Consider the following 22,673-nt stretch of genomic DNA (forward strand, 5'->3'; position numbering starts at 1 on the left):
AATCTTATCCATTCCTATGCTCAAATTATACGTAAGTAACTCCAAGATCTTTATACCTAGTCACATCTCAGTCCTATATTCTAGACTCTTATATGCATAGTCTACTGGACACCTCTACTTAGTGACTTCCAGTACTTCAAATTAACTGGCACCAAAACTAAATTCCTTATCTTCCCCATCAAACTCTTCTCTCTTGTGTTTCCTATTTTCATGAAAAAATAAATAAATGAGATGGAATCCAGAGTTCTTCCAAAATAATTACAGAGGTAATGCTTGCACTCTCTGCCACCCAAGTTTTTAGAATACACATGGAAATGAATATACGGGTTTGTTTATTTAGTAAAGATTATGAGTTTCATATATATCTGGAAAAAATATTCACTCTTGCTTACCAAAGGAATGGAAATTAAAATGAGGCAGTGAGGGTTTTTGCCTATTAAACTGGCAAATATTTTATAAGTGTAAAAGATATTGCCTGCTGATGAGTTTGTAGCAAAATGAGTTCTTAAGCCAAATTTTATTTATTTATTTTTTCCAAACCAAATTTTAATTAGTTAAACTTTCTGGAGGGCAATTTAGCAAGATGTATTCAAGATGCTTGAAATCTTTTATTCCTTTGACACAGCAATTCTCCATCTAGTAATTTATCCTAAAGAAATAACTAGAGATGTGCATAAGGATTTATTTGTTTTAGTATTTTCATAGTATTAATTATGAATCATCTAAGAGTAAGAAAATTATAATTAAATTGTGATAAATTATGATATGCCCATATGATGCATTATTATATAATCATTAAAAATTTGGCTTTGAGGGGCACATGGGTGGCTCAGTTGGTTAAGTGTCTGACTTGATCTCAGCTCAAGTCTTGATATCAGGGTAGTGAGTTCAAGCCCTGCATTGGGCTTCACACTGGGCATGAAGCCTACTTTAAAAAAAAAATAGGCTTTGAAAAAATATTATAGATATGGAAAAATATGTTGCAATGAAAAGTCAGGATTCAAAGCCATGTACATGTATGGTATAGCATGTTGATATGATGAGTAAATGAATACATTCATAAAATACATTTTTTTAGATGGAAGTTTCAATTTTTGTTATGCTATCACTTGTTTTTTGTAAGTTACACTCTTATAAGAAAAAAAGATATATGAATGATAATACCACTACTACTGGGATAAAAATAAGCTTTTTTTCAGAATATATTTTTAGTTTTCAAACTTTATTTCCAAAGTACCTCACTCTTCATGCCGCTAAGAATGAAGTTCTCTCCCGTTTCCTACTCTCAGTGCAAATTCCTGGTACCTACTATTTTTAGTTTTAGAATATTTAATATACAAAGTTTTTTTGATTTACCAAAATTGTAGGATTAGTTTGAGTTAAAGAGAATAAAGTAGCATATTAGAAAGAGATCTGGTGTTATAAAGACCTGATTCTAAAGCTTAATTTAACCAGTCACTAACTCTGTGTCCTTGGGCAAATCATTTAATCTTACTGAGTTTCAATCTCCTGCACCTGATAAGGTAAGAATACTACTTCACCTCAAAGACCTGTTGTGAGGCATAGGAGGTAATATGTTAAGTTCAAAATATAACTTCTGGGGGCACCTGTGTGGCTTAGTTGGTTAAGCGTCCGACTTTCGCTTAGGTCATGGTCTCGCAGTTTGTGGGTTCGAGCCCCGCGTCGGGCTCTGTGCTGACTGCCAGCTCAGAGCCTGGAGCCTGTTTCAGAGTCTGTGTCTCCCTCTCTCTCTGACCCTCCCCTGCATACGCTGTCTCTCTCTCTCTCCTAGAAATAAATTAAAAATATATATATATAACTTCTGGCACACAGTGTTTAATAGCTGTAAAATTATTAGTGATTGTAAATAAAATATTTCATCATTCCCTTAATTGATGGACTAATACTTTCAGCATTTAATGAACATAAAGATAGAGTATTTACAGTGTATTACAGTGTAATATACATAGTAAGCCTTTGAGAAAAGCACATTAATAATAAGTTAGCTGATTAAAATGACCTGTTTTGGGGGCACCTGGGTGGCTCAGTTGGTTGAGTATCCGACTTCGGCTCAGGTCATGATCTCACAGTTTGTGGGCTCGATCCCCGCATCGGGCTCTGTGCTAACAGCTCAGTGCCTGGAGCCTGCTTCGGATTCTGTGTCTCCCTGTCTCTCTGCCACCCTTCCCCAACTTGTCTCTCAAAAATAAACATTAAAAAATTTTTTTAAATAAATAAAATGACCTATTTTCAAATTTATTGTTGATAGTGTACTGTTTTCTTTCTTCTTTTCAGGTAAAGGACTTATCTTCAGATACACTTCTCCAACAGCATGATGAGTTGGATTTGGCTTTGGATAGTTGTTACAGTGGAGATACAGTGGTCATTTTTCCAGGAGAATATCAAGCTGTGAATCTTGCTTTATTGACTGATGACATCATTATAAAGGGTTAGCAGGGCATCCTTTGCAGTCTTTCTATAGCAATGTACACTGGAAAAATTGTATAAGTATAGTTAATTAAATTATTAGAAATTGTTAATGAGTTTATGTAACACAAAAATCCCTTATGTGCCTTTCACAATTAAGATTTTCTCACCTGCTCATGAGCATATTATCTGTACAGATGACATTATTTGGACATAATGTACCAGAGCAAAACAATGAGACTACTTCTTCCCCATGATAAGGTAGCACTATATGCACAGATTCTAAAAAAGATCAAAACCAGAAAAAACAAAAAAACCTGTTCGTAATATTTTCTATTTGCTCCATCTATATTTTTACTCAAATGACTTTTTCTGTCTGTATTGCACTTCTTATCACTTTAGTAGGAAAACCCAATGTAAGGATATATTAAAAATCCTCAGCATTTTCTCAGAAAGGTTAATTCATATGCAGACTTGCTAAAATAGAAGAGTAGAGTTTACTAAATTCCTTTCAGTTTCTGAACCTATTTAGTAACTTTAATTCTGCCCTTTGACATTGAAGTAAGGATATTCCCACTGTCTGACCAAAAGAAAAGATTGAGGTGACTTAAGCTTTGCCTATCAGTTGAAAAACTGAGCAAGGGTACATGGGTGGCAAAGATGGTGGAGCGAGTGCCTCTTGATTTTGGCTCAGGTCATGACCTCATGGTCATGAGATTGAGATCTGCATCAGTCCCTGCACTGAGCTTTGTGAAGACTGCTTGGAATTCCCCACTTCCCTTTGACCCTCTCTCCTCCTCGTATGCGCTTGCTATCTTTCCTCTCTCAAAATATTTTTTTAAAAAATTTGAGCAAAAATTTCACTAGATCTTGATGACTGTAACCAGTAATATTTTGGATAATAAGGAACATATTTTTAATTTTTAAAATTTATAGCCTCCTTGAAAATTCAACTCATTATTTTTGGATTGATATTAAATGTAGCTGATTGCTTTGACTACTCTAGATCAAAATTGTGGGCATGACTGCATTAATCTTATAACCTAATTCACAAGTCTCTGCCAGTCTTTTTTTAGTTATGGTAATTTATTGTGGTTTAAAACCAGATTATGGTAAGAGAGCTTTTGTACCTTAGACATTCTGTAAATGACTGCTTGGTTATGTAATAGGAAATTTAGGAAAATATATTATGGAATGAGTATGTTGAATAAATACCATAGGTACATTTATATTGATTATAAACCATATTCTTCCATCATGGCATCAAAATATGGACAAAAGATTACATTATAGTAAGTATATAATCAGTTAACAACTGGATAATTACGTACATATTATTTATTAAAAATACATGAAAAGAGAAACAGTAATAGCAAGTATTACCAAACCACTAAAGGACTTTTAAACTTTGGGATCACTGACTTGATTATGTGTTTTTGTCTCTATGAATCAGGAGTTGGAAAGAGAGAGGAAATTATGATTACTTCTGAGCCTTCACATGACAGTTTTGTGGTGTCTAAAGCCGATAATGTGAAGCTAATGCATCTATCTTTGATACAACAAGGCACAGTTGATGGTATTGTGGTGGTGGAGTCTGGTCACATGATTCTAGAAAACTGTGTATTAAAATGTGAAGGAACAGGAGTGTGTGTTCTGACAGGGGCTGCTTTGACCATCACAGACAGTGAAATAACTGGTGCCCAGGTATTCCATTTTATAAACACAGCTTTATGTGACAATAGATAAGTCTGAGGGATCTTAGTGTGCAAAGAATAACAATTACTTCATCCCTGAATTGAGTTCTAATCAAGCTTAGAAACTGACAAAATGAGGACAAGTACAGAGCATCATAGTACGTATAGGAAAAGCGAACTGCCCAAGTCCAGACTAAGGCATTATTAGCTTTAAGTATGATTTTTAAAAATATCTAGGAATTGGTGGCTGTACAGCAGATCATGGGTCAGTTAACAGTTTACTTAAAAACAAATGAATTTGAGTCTTCAAATAACAAGCACAAACTCACTAAAGGACTGGAAGTTTCAATGAGAAGATTAAATAAAGGATAAACATAATAGGACCCTTTTATAGAATGACTTAATTTCCACTAAACTTCCACAGCATTGAGGGGTTTAGAGTATATAAAAATAAAATTTCATAACAGTGGAAAGAATTGCTTGAAGAGATTTTTGGCTGCCTTCTTGAGACTTCATTTGGGTGGGTGGGGGCAATGTGCCTCAATGAGACTATATGACCTCAACCCTCCTTCTAGGCCCAGTGATCTTCTAACACAGATAGTACTAGTTTTCAACATTTCTAACTATCTCTACAATATATCGTTACACAAACTATCATATATTTTTCTGTAACTTCGTGTGTTGAGAGTGCTAATATAGAATTACAATTTTCAAATCCAAAGAAAATTTTAGAGAGGTATATGTGTGTTTTGAGATTGTTTTATTTGCTTTTAATTTACAGGGTGCTGGTGTCGAACTGTATCCTGGGAGCACAGCCATTTTGGAAAGGAATGAAATCCATCACTGTAATAACCTCAGAACCAGTGATCATTCAAAAAGCACCTTAGGTGGAGTTAATATGAAGGTATTATCATATTTCTTAATATAGAATTGTTATAAGAATTATAGTTATCACAAAGATACCAAAATATTACTTCTATACAGTTTAGTCTAAATGTTATTATTGACTTGGAAAAGAATAGTAAATATAATTAACAATATGGTTTAAATGATGGCTGATATAAAACAGTTTTAGCCTTACAATGTAATAATTATATTCGTAGCAGATTAGAATAATTAGATTCTTAGCAGATAACTTTGATAAAGCCGATAGAACGCTTTTATAAAAAGCCTTTTAGATTTTTTCATTGGACAGATCTGTAATACGTTTTGGGAAGTAAAGCAAATTAAAAAAATTATATTAAGAAATATTTAAATCTTACTTCCAAAGTTTGTACAAGAAGCTAGACAATTAAAACATTGATAGCAATAATTTATAAGTGAAATGCTTTCCCATTCCTTTCTACTTCCTTGAATCCTACCTGTCTAGGTTCCTCTCTAGACTTATGTAGATAATGAAGCTTTTCCCTAGAACTCTAGTTTACTTATAATATTTCAAATTATTTTTGTATTACTTGAAAATTTATCATTTTCTAAATCTGAAATCATTTCCATATTTATATCAAAAGCTTCATGAGATATTGTATAAAATAAATTGAAAACTTCATTTAATAATTCTGCAGTAAATATTTTTATAGTTAATATTACATTACCTAGTCTGAAGAAAATATCACTTGCTCAAAACTGAAATTCAGTTGTTTTAAAGAAATGTGTAAATCCAAGAATTCTAGAGTTCATGTATTTTATTTTTATAGAAATTATTGAAACACTCTTTTCTTTGAATAATTTAACAGGTTCTTCCAGCACCAAAATTGAAGATGACTAATAATCATATTTACAACAACAATGGCTATGGTGTAAGCATTCTTCAACCAACTGAACAATTTTTTATCGTAGCAGAAGAAGCCTTCAACAAAGGGGCAGCTTCAGGGGATAAAAAAGACGACAGTATGCTCTCCAGGGTAATGCAGAATCTGAATTTGGAGATGAATAATAATAAAATAGAAGCAAACTTGAAGGGGGATATCAGAATAGTCACAAGTTAAAGCATCTGGATTTATGTTAACATTTTATATTTCAGATATTTGCTTAGTAAACCTCATATCCCACAGAAATAGTAGTTTTAATTAAATTCAAAACCTATTTAATTAAAAAATATTTAAACATTCTAATGCCTTCATTGAATGATTCATTTTAACCTTTTTTAATAACAGCTTTGAGATATGATTCACAAATGATAAATTCACCTCTTAAATTATATAATTCAACACTATTTGGTATATTTTTGATAAGTACCACCATCATCACTATTTAACTCCAAAACAAATATGTTTTTATTTTTTTTAAGAGAGAGCGAGCGAGCACGTGTGTGCATGTGCACATAAGCTGGGGAAGGGCAGAAGGAGAGGGAGAAGCACAAGCTCCAGGCTCAGCAATGGAGCACGAAAGCCCAACAGATCCCTTTTGAGGAGAATTAGGATTTGTCTGCCTTTGACCTAGAAAGTAGGTTGAGATAAGTGGTAGGCAGAATGACCTCCCCAAAGATATCCACATCCTAATCCCCAGAACCTGTGAATACATACCTTACATGGCAAAAGGGACTTTGCAAATGTGATTAAAGTTGAGGACCCTGAGGAGAGGAAAGTGTCCCTGATTATCCAGGTAGGTCCAATATAATCAGTACTTAAAAGTGGGAGTGGGAGGCAGGAGAGTGGGTAAAGGCGGTGAGACTAAAGAGGTGAGAAAAATTGAAAACCAGAGAGGGACTCAATCCATTGTTGCTGCCTCTGAAGGTGGAGGAAGGAAGCCAAACCCAAGGAAAGCAGTTGGCCATTAGAAGCTGAGAGCAGCCCTCAGCTGATAACCATTCAGGAAACAGCTGCAAAAAACTGAATCCTGCCAGCCATTCAAATAAGCAGGGAAACAAATCCTCTCCTGAAGCTTCCAGAAAGTTCCTGTCACCATCCTGACTTTAGCCCAGGGGGACTCATGTCAGTCTTCAACCTACATAAGTGTGAGATAATAAATTGGTGTTAAACCTTTGAAGTTGTGGTCAGTTATTACACTGGAAAGGAGAGATGGGAAGGTGAAGGAGGGAGAAAACTTGGTGAAAGATCAAATTTCTTAGAAAATCTGAAAAATGGTTTTGCATGCTGTAAGGACATGAGAATAGGAGAAAAATCAAAACAAAACAAAACACCTACTCTGAAGTGAGCCTAGGAAAAGAGAAATTGCTTGGAAACCAATGGCCGCAACAGATAAAAGGTAGGTAACCAGTGAGTGAGCAGTGTGCTCTTGCAAAGCTATTGCTTTTTGCTCACTCTCAAAAGATCCTGTCTTTGTCAATCACCTCTTCCTGAAGCCAAAAAAGGGAAGTGGAGGAAGAGGATTTGAAATGGAAAATTCCTCCTCCTATAGCTCATTACATTCATTGTAGAAAGACTGTTCTTGTTAAAGCTTCCATGGACAGTACCTGAAATTATGTCACCCAGTTAACAAGGCCTGTGTAAAAAATTAAAGACTGCTGATGAAACGAGAAAAACCTTGCCTTATTCAAATCTCAGTCAGCCTCAAGAGATTCTCTATGGCAACACAGGGTCACCTTTGCTAAGTTTCTGTATTGTTTGCCTCTTATTTTGGATTTCCTGGTCTCCTGCAGTTGAACCTAATTCTATATAATATAGTGCTGTAGTGTTGTCTTACTTTATTTCAGTTACTAGCAGATAAGTGGGAATGAATCAGGAATTAGCTATAAACTTAATTTTTTATTTATTTTAATATTTTAATTTTTATTTAATTTGGCTATAAACTTAAGTTTTTCCTACTACCTACATAGAATACCTAATGCTTACTGGACTAAGAGTATCAAAAACAATGTTTAAAACCACATTTGTTTTCGGGGTGTGCCTAGCCAACTCAGTCCGTTAAGCATCTGGGCCACCTAAGGTGCTGAAAATTTCTTAGAATATAGGCACTAGGTCTTAGGAACATGACATCTCCCACTGTACTGTGCATTCTAAGTAACAACTGCTAAACAGTTTTAAAGAATGATACTGGGGTGTCTCTGCCTGTGCTAAAGACTGAAATGAGATTTACAATACAGGACTTTTTAAGGACATTTTATCAAAGTTGCCTGGGGATGAAAATGTTAGGATTCTAGAGGTCAAAGACTGGTAGAATCAAGATTAGAAGAGTGGTGTGTGGTGTGGAATGAAAAGGAATGAATTTGGACCCCTTTCTGCCTTTTTGCAATACTGGCAGTGGGAGCGGAGACTTCCTATTCCATTACAATGTCAGTAGCAGCTAGAGCACAGCCTCAACTAAAGAGCACAATGGGACCCACAATACCAAGGCCTGCTGTCGGTTTATAAAGTAGAAGCAGTGAAACTGGCTACAAATCAAGGGACAGAGAGCCATTCCTTTGGCAGCCGTTGCTCTGATTATAGGAGCAAGTTGCCATTCTTTGTGAGACAGCTGTCCTGAAGGGTTCTCTTCTAGATTGAAGTTAACAACCAGAAAGCATTACATTTGAGGACAGGGGTAGATTTTTTCCCCCAATTATTAAAATGAAAGATAAGACTATATAAATATAGTACACTTTTAGTGGATTGAACCAAATCAGGTTCTTAAAGTGAGTACAGAAACACGCGTTTGAAGGGTCTGAGAACTAGGGAAACTTTTAAGTAAAAGAATGTTGTGTGCATGCCTTCTGATGGAGAGTCCACAGCATTCACCATATTCTCAAAGGAGCCTCTCAGGCCACAGAAGCTTCTGACCACTGATACCGGTAATATTTAAGTCTCTTTTCACATATTATTATTCAATTGAAGCCTAACAGTGGTCTTCTAACAAAATTGTATTGTGTTTTCTACAGAACATTCTCATTTGTTCTGTAGAAAACTCGGACTTTTTAACTTTTTAAATACTGAACATGACAATATAAAATTTTTGGTCATTTTTCGGATTTTGTATAAGATGCACATTTATTTTACTTAATAAAATTCTGAAGCCATTGACAGATATCATTAGAATATTAGTTTAATTTGGAAAAGCTTAGAGCTATTACTAATGCCAAAAAAGCCCTGGATTTTATTTAGATCAGAGGGTTAATCAAATCCTATTGTACTTCCTATTATTTTAATATGGAATATACTGTATAGGTTTACCAACATGAGAAGTGTTAAACACTGGATTAAATAATTTCCTTTAATGCCTCTAAATTTCTAGGTTTGAAAGGAATATGCAGTTTCAAAGTTTGGAAATTCCTGAATGACCTCCCATTAAGATTATCCTAGGGGGACCAACTTGTGCAGTTTGTGCACGACTTTTCCAGTTTTAGTACCTTCCGTGTCTCAGTCCTGGGCAAACTGGGACAGTTGGGTCACCATAATTAGTGCCCAGGAAACAGATTCTTTCCTAAAAGCAAAATTATCACTAAAGTAGTTTAATTACTGTAATCAGTTAGCTCTGATTCAATAGTAAGTTTTCCGTACGATTCAGAAGCCTTTCACACTACACCTAATAGGACAGTCTACAAATACCACATGAAGCGAACACACTAACTTGTCTTCTGGCCAAACTTGGAGACTTTTAGGCAAATCAAGTGGAATTCAGGAACCGTTTTTCCCGTCAAAACCAAAACCCGTCTCTGTTTCAGTGTAATTCATAATCCCGTTTTTGGTGGTGTTTCTCTTATCCCAATTTTGTCAGGAAACTGGCTTTCAAACATGTGCTTTGCCACAGTTGATGTCCTCTTTCTAGATGTCTGTGCTGACCCGGAGCTGACACAACTGTTCATGGTCTCCTGGTCTGTTTCTTTGGCATAGGTGATGAGGTCCAGAGGATTTTTATGTGCACACTCATAGGAGACCCCATCAAACTGTAGCTGTTGCTTAAGGACACAGCGCTGACATAGCCTCTTGACACAGACTCTGAGGAGCATGGCTTCCTGGAACTGGCACCTCCGCTTATTCCCCTTCTCTCTGGGCCCAAAGGCAACTCTACAATTCTCTTCTAGAACACCCTCACCTCAAAGAAAGCTATTGACTGAGACAGCACTGCTACAATCTTCAAACTGTTCTGCCCAGATCACGAGACCCCAAAGACCACCGAGGGGCCGATTGCGATGCAAGCACACGAGGGTCTTTATTCAAGCTCGAGCAGGCACTCCAACGCACCCTGACACAGCGGTGATGGTATGGAGCCCCGAACTCAGGGCCGCAGGGCTTTTATTGTGGTTACAGTGGAATTCGGGGCTGTCCAGCTTGGCAGTCTCCGGATAGGTTGAGTTTTAGCACATGCTGTCTCGTCAGTACCCGATTGGCTTGGCCCATCTGGCTTGACCGCAAACTGCCAACAGGAACGTCTTGGGACATAGGCGCCTCTTTTAAACTGATTGGCTGCTGCTGTCGTTAGGGAAGTAACTAAGGGCAGGCTGCCTAAGTACTTCCTGCGGTTTTTTGGGTTTGGGCCTAGTTCACCCTCAAGATGGAGGTTTTTTTCCTAAAATGGAGTCAGTTAGGTTTACGTCTCACAAAACTTGGAAGTACACAGTGAAGACGCCATCACCCAACAGGTCTATTTTCATCCCTGCCTAAATTTCTAGCAGGGCAGGCCCAATTTTATCAGTGCCAACTTTCCCTACACCTCCAAACCCCGCTGTTGTGATCTTTCTTCCCAATCCTTTCCGTGTCTAGCCCCTTTCATCTCCTGAATGGGGAAGGGGGGTGGGGTGGGGGCTTAATAATCACCTCTGTTCTGGGAATCGCTTTCCAGTCATCTTGCACCTGCAACATCCTTAAACTGAATATTCTCTTTGTTCTAGGCAGATGTAGAAGGATGTTTGAAAAAGGAAACACAGCACATTGGTTGATATCTCCAGGTATTTTTTTTTATTTTTGAGAGAAAGACAAGGGGGTGGGGGGAGACACAGAGTCCAAAACAGGCTCCAGGCTCTAAGCTGTTTGTCAGCACAAAGCTCAACTCAGGGCTTGAACTCATGAACCTCTGAGATCGTAACCTGAGCCAAAGTCAAAAGCTTAACAGGCTGAGCCACGAGGAGCCCTAGTATCTCCAGGTATTAATATGCCACAAAATCCTCCTCCACATGGCCTTCTGCTCCATGTGTCTGATGATTTTTTCAAAGGAATGACTTCTGGAGGTTACAATGGATTCTTCTGACAATTAAAACCAACTTGACTTCCACTTACAGCCGTGACAGTCTGATGGTTGATTTTCCTCCCCACTCCCATGCAAACAACTAGAAAACCAAATTACCTATTTAAAAAAACCCTACACACACAAAGCTGTTATCTCCATACATGTAACTAGTAGATCACAGCAGAGGAAGGAAGAGCCAAGCAAGCACAAGCAGTTTCATGGAGCTCAAAAGACAGAGGCTGTTTTAGGGAAGGCAGCTAGAATTTGTGGAGCAAAAAGACAGGCAGGAAGGAGCCACAAAGAAAAGAGCTCTGGAAATCTGCCTAGGCATTTCCTTAGGTTTTTAGCCAAAGACTAAAAGATTATTAGAACGATGCCTAATTGCTTTTTTCATGTTCTAGAGAATGTAATCTGACCTCTCAGCCATTCTGGTCATCTTTTGATTTCTCACTCATAGTTACACTTGTTGGAGAAAGAAGTACCAGATGAATGAGGTATTACTGAATGTATGCCTTCTGTGGGAGTTTTCAGCACATGTGCAAAAGTAAGAGAAAGCATGGTCCACTGATGAGGCTAAAAGCTCAGTATGGTTGGGAAGTAGGACTGAGGCTGGAGATGGAGAGGGGAGAAGGGAGAGAAGCTTCTATTCTGAAGGCTCACCAGGAGTGGGTGGCGGTGGTATGAGACTTGTATGGGAATGTTTACTCCAGCTGTAGCATCACTGCACTTCCAAGTGAACACAGGCCTGAAGGGAACAGGCAGTTGGTTTACGAAAGCACAACTGGAAAATGTTTTGGGAGAACAGACTACATCCATATGGCAATTTATAAGGCTTTGGCCTAAAGCAGCTAAATCTCCTGTGATTACAACCCCCCCCACAGATGAACAGGGCAACACAGTACAGGATGGGGATAGGGCACAGGGTGAATTAGGTGGTTCTCTTCAGTCTGGAGAGTGCGGAGTTCTTGGTGTCTGTGCGATATCCAAGCAGCAGTTGTTAATATGATCTGATGCTCAGAAAGGAAATCGCAGTCAGAGATACAATCTTGAGATCTGCAGCTTTAAGACATGAGGCTAATTCTACTCAATCCAAAGCCTTTGTAATCTCTCCTGTACTGTGCTATTTCTCAAGTCAGAAGCGTGAAAATTTATTGAAAACCATATAGTGTTATAAATGTATAAATATCTCTACTAAAATCCATTGATCCATTGGTGAAGCTTCATTTAGCTTTGACTTCTAACCGTTAAAGAGTTTTGTGGGTTAATTTTAAAATTCTAATTAAAATTAATTTTTACACTACAAACTAACTAAAGAAAAAGCTAACCCTGGTCTTAGATTTTTCAAAGAAAAAGCTTGGGGAAAAAGTCAAAATGTTCAGCCCTAGGTCAAAAGTTTTATTCAAGTGCAGAGGTCCATGTGAAATTGTGTACTGGCCAGAATTTGCTGTAATAACAATTCCATTTCAAGACTATTTATTCTAACTACAACATGTAGGAACTATCACTTGGTATACATTAGAAAACTGAAAGCACAATTTTTCCTGTGAAGCTTAAAACTAATAGATGTAACTGGCACTGTAAAATAAGTCTACTGTATAAGGTCAACAATGAACTACATGGCCAGTATTTGGTATAATACTTTATTTTCTATTGTAGTAAACTAAAGCCAAGAAAATATCAAGTTAATTTTAAGGGCAAATCTTTACTCCTTAAAGAAAAAATACAAACTGTGGTACTTTTATAACAGATCATTATATTTTACATAATATAAACAAAACCACTAATGGATCTAGCTATATGCTTGGTTTCCTTAAACTATAACGAACCACACAATGGATGGAAAATGGGTTTACTTACTGGCATCAAATAAACTTGGGAAAATGGGTAGCATGCAAAAAAAAAAAAATTTTTTTTTTTTTTTTTTTTACTGTCTATGGATGGGAACTGACATAACCAAGCTTTAATAGCCCCCACCACCTCGTCCTTGTCCAAAGTAACCACCCCCAAATCCCCCTCTCATACCCCCCTGCTGGAATCCCCCAGACCCTCTGAAGCCGCCGCCACCACCCCCTCTGTAGTCTCCTCCTGAGACACCTCTGAAGCCACCTCGGGCACCTCCCCTATAGCCTCCACCAAAGCCAGACCGAAAGGAGTTGGGGCCACTACCAAAGCCGCTGCCACCAAAGCCTCCACTACCACCACCATAGCCTCCGCCACCTCCGTAGCCTCCGCTGCCATAGCCTCCACCACCATAACCAGAGGTTCCCCATCTATATCCACTTCCGTTGTCATATCGAGCCATCTTGGGAGGACGTGGACCATCTCCATACCTAGGAAAAGTACAAAAATCACCGTTTTAGCAAAGCATCCGTAATACTTCTTAGGCACTTACAAAAAATAAACATTTAGTCATATTTGAAAATTTAATACATAAAGGGAACAGGCCAAGTGCACAAATGCAAACTGAAATGAACTGAAATGAACTAAACTGTTATTCCAAAACAGGAGGATGTATCAACTAATGGTAACCATCTGTTTTTCTAAAGTTCTTTCTGGTTCATTCTCAAAGATCTTTATTTTTGGCCATATGTCCTTACAACTTAAGCTAGTTTGCTTTCACTGAGGCAATGCCTATACAGCATTCTATGAAGGCAATAATACGTGTAAAGAAGAGATTGCTGGAGTTGGCAATCAGTTATTTGATCTTTATCACCAAGTATTTTCCTTCATTAACTCTGAAATATGTTTTTGAAAAATGTCTGTGGGGATTTATTTTCACCTACATCTGTTTCATGTGGCAAAACAATAAAAATGAGGGGTAATGAAAACTGCATAAATCAGATGTCTCACCAACAGCCTCAATGCAGCATACCCCAAACTGCTTACTCCTCCTTCGCAGCTTTTCTGAGAGACTAGCACTATGAATTCAGCAGCCGTCCGGGACAGAAACGTGGCTGGGGTCTGTCTTCATTCTTTCCATGCACTACCCCCCCCACTGCAATCCATCACCAGTTCCTCCCAACTCTCCTGCAAACCCATCTAATCCTCGCTTCTCTCCATCTCAGTTCTCCCTACTGTGATTGAGGCTATCATTATATTCACGCAACCCAGACTTTTTCGTGTATTTATCCCATCCTTTCTACATCTGGACTTTTGTCCTTCACAAAGCAGATTATACGTGAAGCCTCCTTAATCACTCTCTCTCCTGCCGAAAGTAAGCTCTCCTCTCCTAAACACCTATGAGCACTGCAGTTGTTATCTGCCTGTGACAATTATCTACCTTTCTTTTTGAAGACTCTTCTCAGTAATTTTTTATATATTTGACCCACTGGAAAGGGCAAAGTATAGCACGATAAATAAGAGCATTGTTTTAGGAGTCACTACGGTCTTAGTCTGAACCCAGTCCTACCATTCACTAGCTGTATGGCCTTGGGTCTGAACTTCTCTGTGCCAGTTTCCTTATTCATATTAACGGGAACAGAGATCTATCTACATCACAGATAGATCAAATATTAGAAAAGCACTTAAGCACAGTGTCTGGCACACAATGAATACTATCTATATGATTAATAAATTTTAAAAAGTAAATCAGTTGTAACAAAATGGGACCCAGAATCCATAAGGCACATAACAGTTCTATATATTAAAATTATAATAGTTTATAACCAAATGCAGTAAGTGATCCTTGAAATATTAAGAAATATTTTTGGGTAACTAGAAAAACTTTAGTATGTTTGTATATTAGATAATATTATAACACTTAAACTTTTGGGGTGTGATCACGGTATTGCAGCTATGTGCTTTAAAGATACACTAAGTATACCAATGTAATATACTGTAACCTCTGCGAGTTAGTCACAAAGGATTAAACAAAAGCAGGTGGGTCTGTGCACAGATAAATGAAAGCAAGTGGCACAAGATGCGATGATTAGGGAGTTTAAGTTATGTGACTATATGGGTTTTTCACTGTACTACTATTCCTCTGCCTTCTCTGTAGCTATCAAATATTTCCAAATAAGTTGTGGGCAAGTAAAGATTAAAAAGGTGAAAAAAAGTGAACCAAAGACACAAATTTTAAGAATTATGAGAAATTTCACCCTTCAAGATACATTTTTCTCTTTAAAAAGTTTATTCATTTTGAGAGAGAGTGAGAGCAAGCTAGGTAGGGGCAGAGAGAGAGAGAGGGAGGGAGAGACTATCCCAAGCAGGCTCTATGCTGTCAGTGCAGAGCCTGACTTGAAGCTGGCACTCAACAATCCATGAGATCATGACCTGAGACAAAATCAAGAGTTGGAAGCTTAACCAACTTGAGTCATCCAGGCATTCCAAGATATTCACATTCTTTCATTTTCCTAAGATAAACCTTGAGGCTTTTCATTTGAAGAAGTGGCAATTTAACACCCCATCAACATTTTTTTTGCTAGAGGTGGCAGAACAGTACTGTGGAAAGAGAACGGTCTGGACTCTGTTACTTTCCGGTCATGTGACCCACCCTTGACTCTATAAGTACTTTCAAGGTCCCTTTCAAACTCCCAATATATGCACTGACATAATATATCAGTAACAGAAACAAAACTTAGTAACATCTTTCTGAGTGTGTTAACCAGCTTTATATTTCATATTCAGTGTAGGTCTAGAATTTTAACTTAAAATAACCAGGTCTCTAATAGTTAACTGTGGGGATTTTAGGCCAGTATAAGATTACTGCCCTCTGGGCGCCTGAGTGGCTCAGCTAGTTAAGCATCTGACTCTTGATCTCAGCTCAGGTCATGATCTCATGATTTGTGAGATCAAGCTCCCATCAACTCCATGCTCACAGCTTGGAGCCTGCTTGGAATTCATTCTCTCCTCATCTCTCTGTCCCCCCACTCTCATGTTCTCTCCCTCTCAAAATAAATAAATAGTTAAAAAGAAGAAGAAAAAAAGATTACTGTCCTCAGCTTGGTTCAAAGAAAAGTTACTGCAGTACTCACCGCGTACTGCCAATCATGAGGTTGATACCGGCAGCTGATGGCCTAGAAATCTGGCGGATCATGTTCAGCATATGCTCATTAACAGGGTCCAACTGGCTGATGATATTAGGTTGTTTGGTTACTTCAACAACCAGGGCCTCCATGGCTGCCCGGAGAGCAGTGATACAGGCAGCAGCCTCATGAGATATTTGCAGTCTAATCCTAAAATAGAGAAAAACGATAAAGTACAAGAAGGGGACACACAGCAAAAGACTACTGTCTCCTGATTTCATACATGGTATCTGAGAGAATAAATTTAACTTCTTAACAACTACAGGTATGAAGAATGATAACCATCTACACTAACTTTTTAAGACTCACTGCTAGCTACTGGAAGGTACTGTGAACCCATAAGTCTTTCAAGCAAAATACTGTTAGGTTAGCAATGTAGATCACTTAGCTTCAATAAAAAATGGAAGAAATAACAAACACACTGTTGGAATGTTACATATGACTGAGCCTACAGACTGGTCACTAAGATCTGTTCCACTTTTGTCAAGTGCTAAATACTACATGCTTACCAGTAGTCTCTAACCAACATACAGAATACACAAAAGAGATATCCAAGTTCCAATTAGATTCTAATTCCTTAGGGTAGTGTTCATGGGGCAGATGTAACTCCAATGCCTAATGCATTTGTTTCTTCTAGTATAGTTCATTTATGACTACTGAGTATAAACTACCAAGAGATACCACTCTCCAATAAAAGACAATGTTATAAAGGACCTCACTTGTGTCATGCAATTGTCATGTTTCACAAATTAAGTTAGACTGAGCAGCTGAATCCCATTACACCTCAACTTTAAGAATGCAATCTGTACAGTTTGTAGTTCACATCTGAAAATCCATACCAGTCATCCACAAGCACAATCTGCCCATCAGACTGGACTTTCTTGGAGGCAAAGAGAAGCAACTGCAAGGGGGTGACTAAGGTCATGCCTTTAGCAGAGATGGCTCGGGTTCGAATCTGCAGATGGAAAACGAGGCAAGAGGAAACAGATGACACTCTAACCGCCAAATAATGATAATGAACTATGCTTTGAAAGTTAAAATTCATGTTTCCACTGCACTTCAATAAGTAATGACAACTTAGATTTGCAATGCTAATTTTTCTAAAACCTTTTCTTACCTTTTCACCAAAAACAAAGAAGGGAGATGGGTACTTCATGTCTTGGCTGCTGAAAGGACAATTAACAGATGACTTGTGGATAAGTGCATTACGCCCTTCAGTGGTGAGAATCTTTCTCTTTTCCTTATGATAGCACACATTAGGGTACACCCCGAAAGCCAGGAGAGAGATAACAACATCCAAATTATTGTCCGGTCCGGTGTTAGTAAACACTTGTGTCAACAAGCAATCTGTTAAGACGAATGGGGTAAAACATCAGACATCTGGGTAATGATCCTCATATTGCATGTAAACTAGTTAAGAAAATTAGGAGAACTGACTCCTTCCCGGTCTTTCTTCAGATAACCTGCTTGCCTAACTTCCTCTCTTCTCAGAACTCTTGCACCCACATCAAGTTCAAGGAGAAACCCTGAGTCTCCACAACAAGAAACCTAAAATACCTGTATTTTCTTATACAGACTCAACCACAACATAAGCCTGGAATGATTACTTAACTACAAAAAAACAACACCCCTCCATGTACAGCAGTTTAATGATCTGCCCTCAGAATAAGAGCTAGACCAAAAAGACAACAATAAAATATTACACCTGTTGTTCTTAAATAGCCATTCTTTCTAGAGAAGATGGATTCAAGAGCTCAATTCCCATATGAAATATAACAGCTGGATTACTCTTTCTCCATCACTCATCCAAGCCCTCTTACCTGCCACACATGAAAACCTTAATTAAAGCCACTTTAAAATTTAATATGGTAAATTTCATATCTACATGCGAACATATGGGCAGACTGATCACTACAAACTGCTGAGGTAATTCAACAAAGCTCATTCTAAAACTGCTAAAACCTATGCCACTGTTCTTTATAAAAGAGACAAAAATCTCTAAAATAGTACAATTTTAAAACATCTATTAATCATCTATGTGTATCACAACCTTTTGCTTCCTTTTTTAAAAGACTGAATAAAGGTGAAAAACATTATCATTATGGTTCAGAGAACTCAGACATAGCTAAGAACACAGAAAAAGCACAGTGTCTAAAGTCTGAACCTAAAATATACTGCACTGTCAATGTGCACACACTATATTAACATCCTTCAGGGAGGTTTTAAGAATACGAGAGTCACACCTTCTGGAAATCCGGAATTAATCAGAATCTCTTTGAGCTGAACTTTGGCTTCCCAGGTCATTCTTAGCGTGGCCATATTGAGTCTCTTGTGCTCACAAAAACGTATCTCTGCTTCTTCTCCACCCATTCTGAAACAGACAAAGAGTCATTCTCAAAGCCCAGTATTGCATTAGAAACTAGAGACAGTTCTCACATCTTACAACTCTCTTCTTTCAAACCCATACCTAGCATCATCCCAAGCTTGGAAGACTGATAAAAGGGCCACATGATCAGAAAATCTGTTTCCGGCAAAATTTCTATGAACATAACCCAGTCGCTTTCCTTCACTGATGAACGGCTCCGGAAAGCAGGTGGCAGCAGAAATGGTACAGACGGCGTCTCCCACGCTGAAAGAGACCAGAAAATACAATCTGATCACACTCTTGTTCTAACAGTTCACAAGCAGTACTGTCACTTTGGGTTAGAGCCTTTATTGGCTATGATACTGCTTTATTAGCAGTGAAACTGGCTTAACAAAGAATTTTTACAGCTGCTCTCTCCAAAAGCAGAAAGGGAAAAAATTTAAGAGCTGTGATATTAATGGATGCACCGTAACCATAAATTATAACCAAGTATTATATTTTTCCTTTCTTTATTCTCTTCTCCATCTTCTCATATCTTTTCATCTTCAAAATTTCCTGATAAAATACACCTGTTTTCCTAGTGTGATTTCTCTTTCAAAGACAACTTACTTAAGCCCCTGAGAGGAACTGCACTTCTCTTTTGAGAAACTTGAGCTCTTTCCCCCAACAAGTGAGGCCCAGGTGTCTACCCAGGAACCATTCATTGTCACCTCATACTTTCCTCAGTATATACAGTAGGCCGCTTCTATGTCTGAGAAGCAGTTTTGTTTTCTGAGCCCATCCTGTTTTTTTACAGTGAAGGGAATAAGATTCTGAAATTGTTCTGCCATTTAAGTATCAACAATAAAACAATGCACTTACTAGAAAATACACCCCATTATCATCATTTTGCCAAAACGAGGCTCAATGGGGAGTTTAGCCAGGATTCGTCCCAGAGGAGTCAATTCATCATTGGCATCTAATGCATCAAGTTCTGTGGGGAGAGATGTTTGTGAGCAGAAACAGTAATGAATGTCCCTTTAACGGAAGCAAAGATGAAACATTTCCTTACAGGTTAAGGTTAGTTTTTATTATCTGTCAAGCCAACTGCGAGCACCATGCCCAGAGCCAACAATTCTCCTTACTCAAAAATAGAACAAAAGCAAATTTGGGAGGAGCAGCTAATAAGAAGAAAGTACTAGAATCAGGCACTGTAGATTGTGAAGCGGAATACAGTCCACAAGAACTCTATAAATGCAGTAAAAATGATAGTAACAGCATTAAGTACACATGTCCTAACAAGTCTAATACCAACTACTGAATTTTTAGAGAGATGAGATCTAAAGTCTAAAGTTCATAGTAACAGACGAGCACTAGATTTGAAATTCAAAACCAGATTCCCCTGGCTCCAATGAATGACCTTACTTTTTCTCCATATGATGCCACTTTTATGATGGGGTTACAAAATATATATAAAGATTTTAAGAGATCTACATAAACTACTGTATCGTGAGTAACTCATATTCTGATCGTTAAAAATTGGTTAAGACTTGTATTACTCCCTTCTTACTTCATATTGCTAATTTTATAAAACTGACCACACAAAATACATAAAGCAACACTTGAAGTATTATCACAGTCCTGCTGATTGTATCTCGATTCATCCGTTACATGTTAGTTGCAGGACAAGACAAATGGGATAATTTACATGTACTACGTAGGTAGTAACTGCAGCTACCTCTAAGAGTGTGCTCTGCTTCGATCACAGCATCCAAAGGTGGAGGTTCAATTGCCTTGGCCAGGAATTGGCCAATTCCTCCCAGACGCAGAAGTTTTATGCTCAAAGCAATTTCATGCAATGGTGTTCGGAACATTTCAGGTGTCATGTGGGTTTCAAGTCTGAGAGGAAAAAAATAGCATAAAATAACCATCTTCCCATGTTTGTTTAATAAAATCTTTGCGGAGAGATAATCAGGTTTATAGAGCTCTCCTCCCCTCATGCTTTTACAACTATCAAAGCATGTTTTATATTTGCTGCAAAGACTCTCTGGACAAGACCCTCTTAACTGAGCAGTGTCTTATGACTTTATACTTATAGCTTGATGTTATTTTCATCTGAGGCATTAGTGAAGAATGATGAAAAATTATCCTGAATCCTTCATGTTATTACCCACACTTAGGACTTCTTCAGGTCCTGCCTGCTGACAAACATGGGTTAAACAGTAGCTCGACAGAGGGGAGGGTACAAGGGGAGGAAGAGGAAAAATGGGTTAAGGAGAATGATAGAGTTTTCCAGTTATGGGTAAGTCACAAAGGTCGGAGGTACAGCAGAGAGTATATCTTCAATGGTACTATGACAGTGTTGTGTGAGGACAGACTATAGCTACACTTGTGGGGAGCACACCATAATATATAGAGCTACTGAATCACTGTTGTACACCTGAAACTAATGTAACATCAGGTGTCAACTATACTCAAAAACAAATGAGCACCTGGCTGGCTCAGTCAGTTAAGCATCTGACTCTTGATTTCAGCTCAGGTCATGATCTCACAATCATGAGATCCAGCCCCATGTTGGGCTCCATGCTAGGTGTGAAGCCTGCTTGGAATTCTCTTCCTCTCTCTCCCTCTATGCCTCCCACTCTTGAAAATAATGCCCATACAGTCTCCCTGTAAAAAATTAGTAGTAATCAGGTAACCACTATATAAACATGCCATCATTGACAATTTTATTCTTGCCACAATCTTGTTATGAAAGACAAATACCCTCTAATATACATAAGTGGAGACATTTATGTACTCTTGAGTTCATTAGGTTCATAGCAGGGCAGGGGAATGGGATGTATGAAGGGGTAAAAAAAATCCTTAATTCAACTGGTCTCACCTCTCAAAACGAGCTCGGCTACACAGGTGAAAGCAGAATCCAGGACGAACGCGGCCAGCTCGTCCTTTCCGCTGCTCAAGGTTAGTTTTGGATGCCCACACTGTAGCATAGTTGGTCATATTGTTATGAGCAGTGAACAGCTTCACCTTCTGCCTAAATAGGAAAAAGTGGTTAAGTCTAAGACTCATTTGTATGACCAGCATGTAACTATCCTATTTCCACTAAGGGGTGGATGCTTTCCAGTTAATTACACCAACAAAAAGCCTATCTGTAAACAGGACCAGTAAGAACTTGACTGCATCCTCTGATCTGTCAACCTTCTAAGAGGGAAAAAGAACACATATGTGCCACACATGCTTGACAGTCTTAGCCAAGTTACTAATACTAACCTTTCTATGCCTCATTTTCCTCATCTGAAAATGACTATAATACTTTTACCAACCTCACAGGGTTTTTACTTATAAACATTAAGTGAATGAATGAACTCTGTAAAGCACGCAAATAGGATCTGACGCATACATACAAGTAAACGATAATGATTCAAACCAACTCTATTCCAAAGTTTAGTTTTACTTCCAGGCTACCTATGATCTAAAAGTTATGTGCTGATGCAGAATTTGTGGAACTTCTGATGACCTCACCAAGTGTGCCTGCATTGTCTTTCTGAACCCCTGAACAACCCAGGCAGGGTTGATCCACATTAGGCAGCTGGCACCAAGTGACTGGAGGAGGCCCAGAGAGCTGCGTGCTCCACACCAGTCCCTAGAGCAGGCACTGGCAGATCTCTCTCAACTGCTAGGACAGATTGAGGGACTATGTGGAGAAGGCATGGGGCACAAGCTGACCGGACATAATAACAAACTTTTGACTTTTTCTTCTTTCTGGGTATCTTGTGTACTTTATCTGTACACAACGCGTCCCTGTGTATTTCTTAGAATCATCACATACCAAATATGAAGTTTTTAAATTCTTAAGTGAATGTCTCATAGATAGGATATTTTGTCATAAGATAAATATTGGTCATCTTTATACACTAAACAGCATGCTACTGTATGGCAGTGGTCAACGGAAACACCCAATGAGAAATGAGCAAACGTCAGCAGACAAGAGGAGTGGGAAGCTCAGAAGTTGGTGGTATTAAGCTTTTCACTTTCTACTAAAATAGGCTTCCGATAAATCAACACCAAGAATTATTAATTAGC

General features: G+C 38.1%; 2 protein-coding genes across 2 annotated transcripts in view; one reads left to right on the forward strand and one right to left on the reverse strand.

Annotated features, from left to right (window-relative positions):
- The window catches only part of SHCBP1L (SHC binding and spindle associated 1 like), a 31,332-nt gene extending 25,103 nt beyond the window's left edge, over positions 1 to 6,229 (forward strand). Inside the window, exons 7-10 of the mRNA XM_039253001.1 lie at positions 2,296 to 2,449; positions 3,881 to 4,131; positions 4,903 to 5,025; positions 5,855 to 6,229. Coding sequence (XP_039108932.1) covers positions 2,296 to 2,449; positions 3,881 to 4,131; positions 4,903 to 5,025; positions 5,855 to 6,106 — 780 coding nt within the window. The 3' untranslated portion in view covers positions 6,107 to 6,229. The remainder of the gene's footprint in view (positions 1 to 2,295; positions 2,450 to 3,880; positions 4,132 to 4,902; positions 5,026 to 5,854) is intronic.
- Positions 6,230 to 12,192: 5,963 nt separating this feature from the next.
- DHX9 (DExH-box helicase 9) overlaps positions 12,193 to 22,673 on the reverse strand; it is a 52,242-nt gene continuing 41,761 nt past the window's right edge. The window contains exons 20-28 of the mRNA XM_039252981.1: positions 21,472 to 21,624; positions 20,326 to 20,486; positions 19,470 to 19,581; positions 18,711 to 18,872; positions 18,487 to 18,614; positions 17,361 to 17,590; positions 17,083 to 17,198; positions 16,193 to 16,393; positions 12,193 to 13,549 (exon numbers count right to left, since the gene is read on the reverse strand). Coding sequence (XP_039108912.1) covers positions 13,180 to 13,549; positions 16,193 to 16,393; positions 17,083 to 17,198; positions 17,361 to 17,590; positions 18,487 to 18,614; positions 18,711 to 18,872; positions 19,470 to 19,581; positions 20,326 to 20,486; positions 21,472 to 21,624 — 1,633 coding nt within the window. The 3' untranslated portion in view covers positions 12,193 to 13,179. The remainder of the gene's footprint in view (positions 13,550 to 16,192; positions 16,394 to 17,082; positions 17,199 to 17,360; positions 17,591 to 18,486; positions 18,615 to 18,710; positions 18,873 to 19,469; positions 19,582 to 20,325; positions 20,487 to 21,471; positions 21,625 to 22,673) is intronic.

This window comes from Hyaena hyaena, unplaced genomic scaffold (genome assembly GCF_003009895.1).
Source record: "Hyaena hyaena isolate Hyena2069 unplaced genomic scaffold, ASM300989v1 scaffold_439, whole genome shotgun sequence".
Taxonomy (NCBI): domain Eukaryota; kingdom Metazoa; phylum Chordata; class Mammalia; order Carnivora; family Hyaenidae; genus Hyaena; species Hyaena hyaena.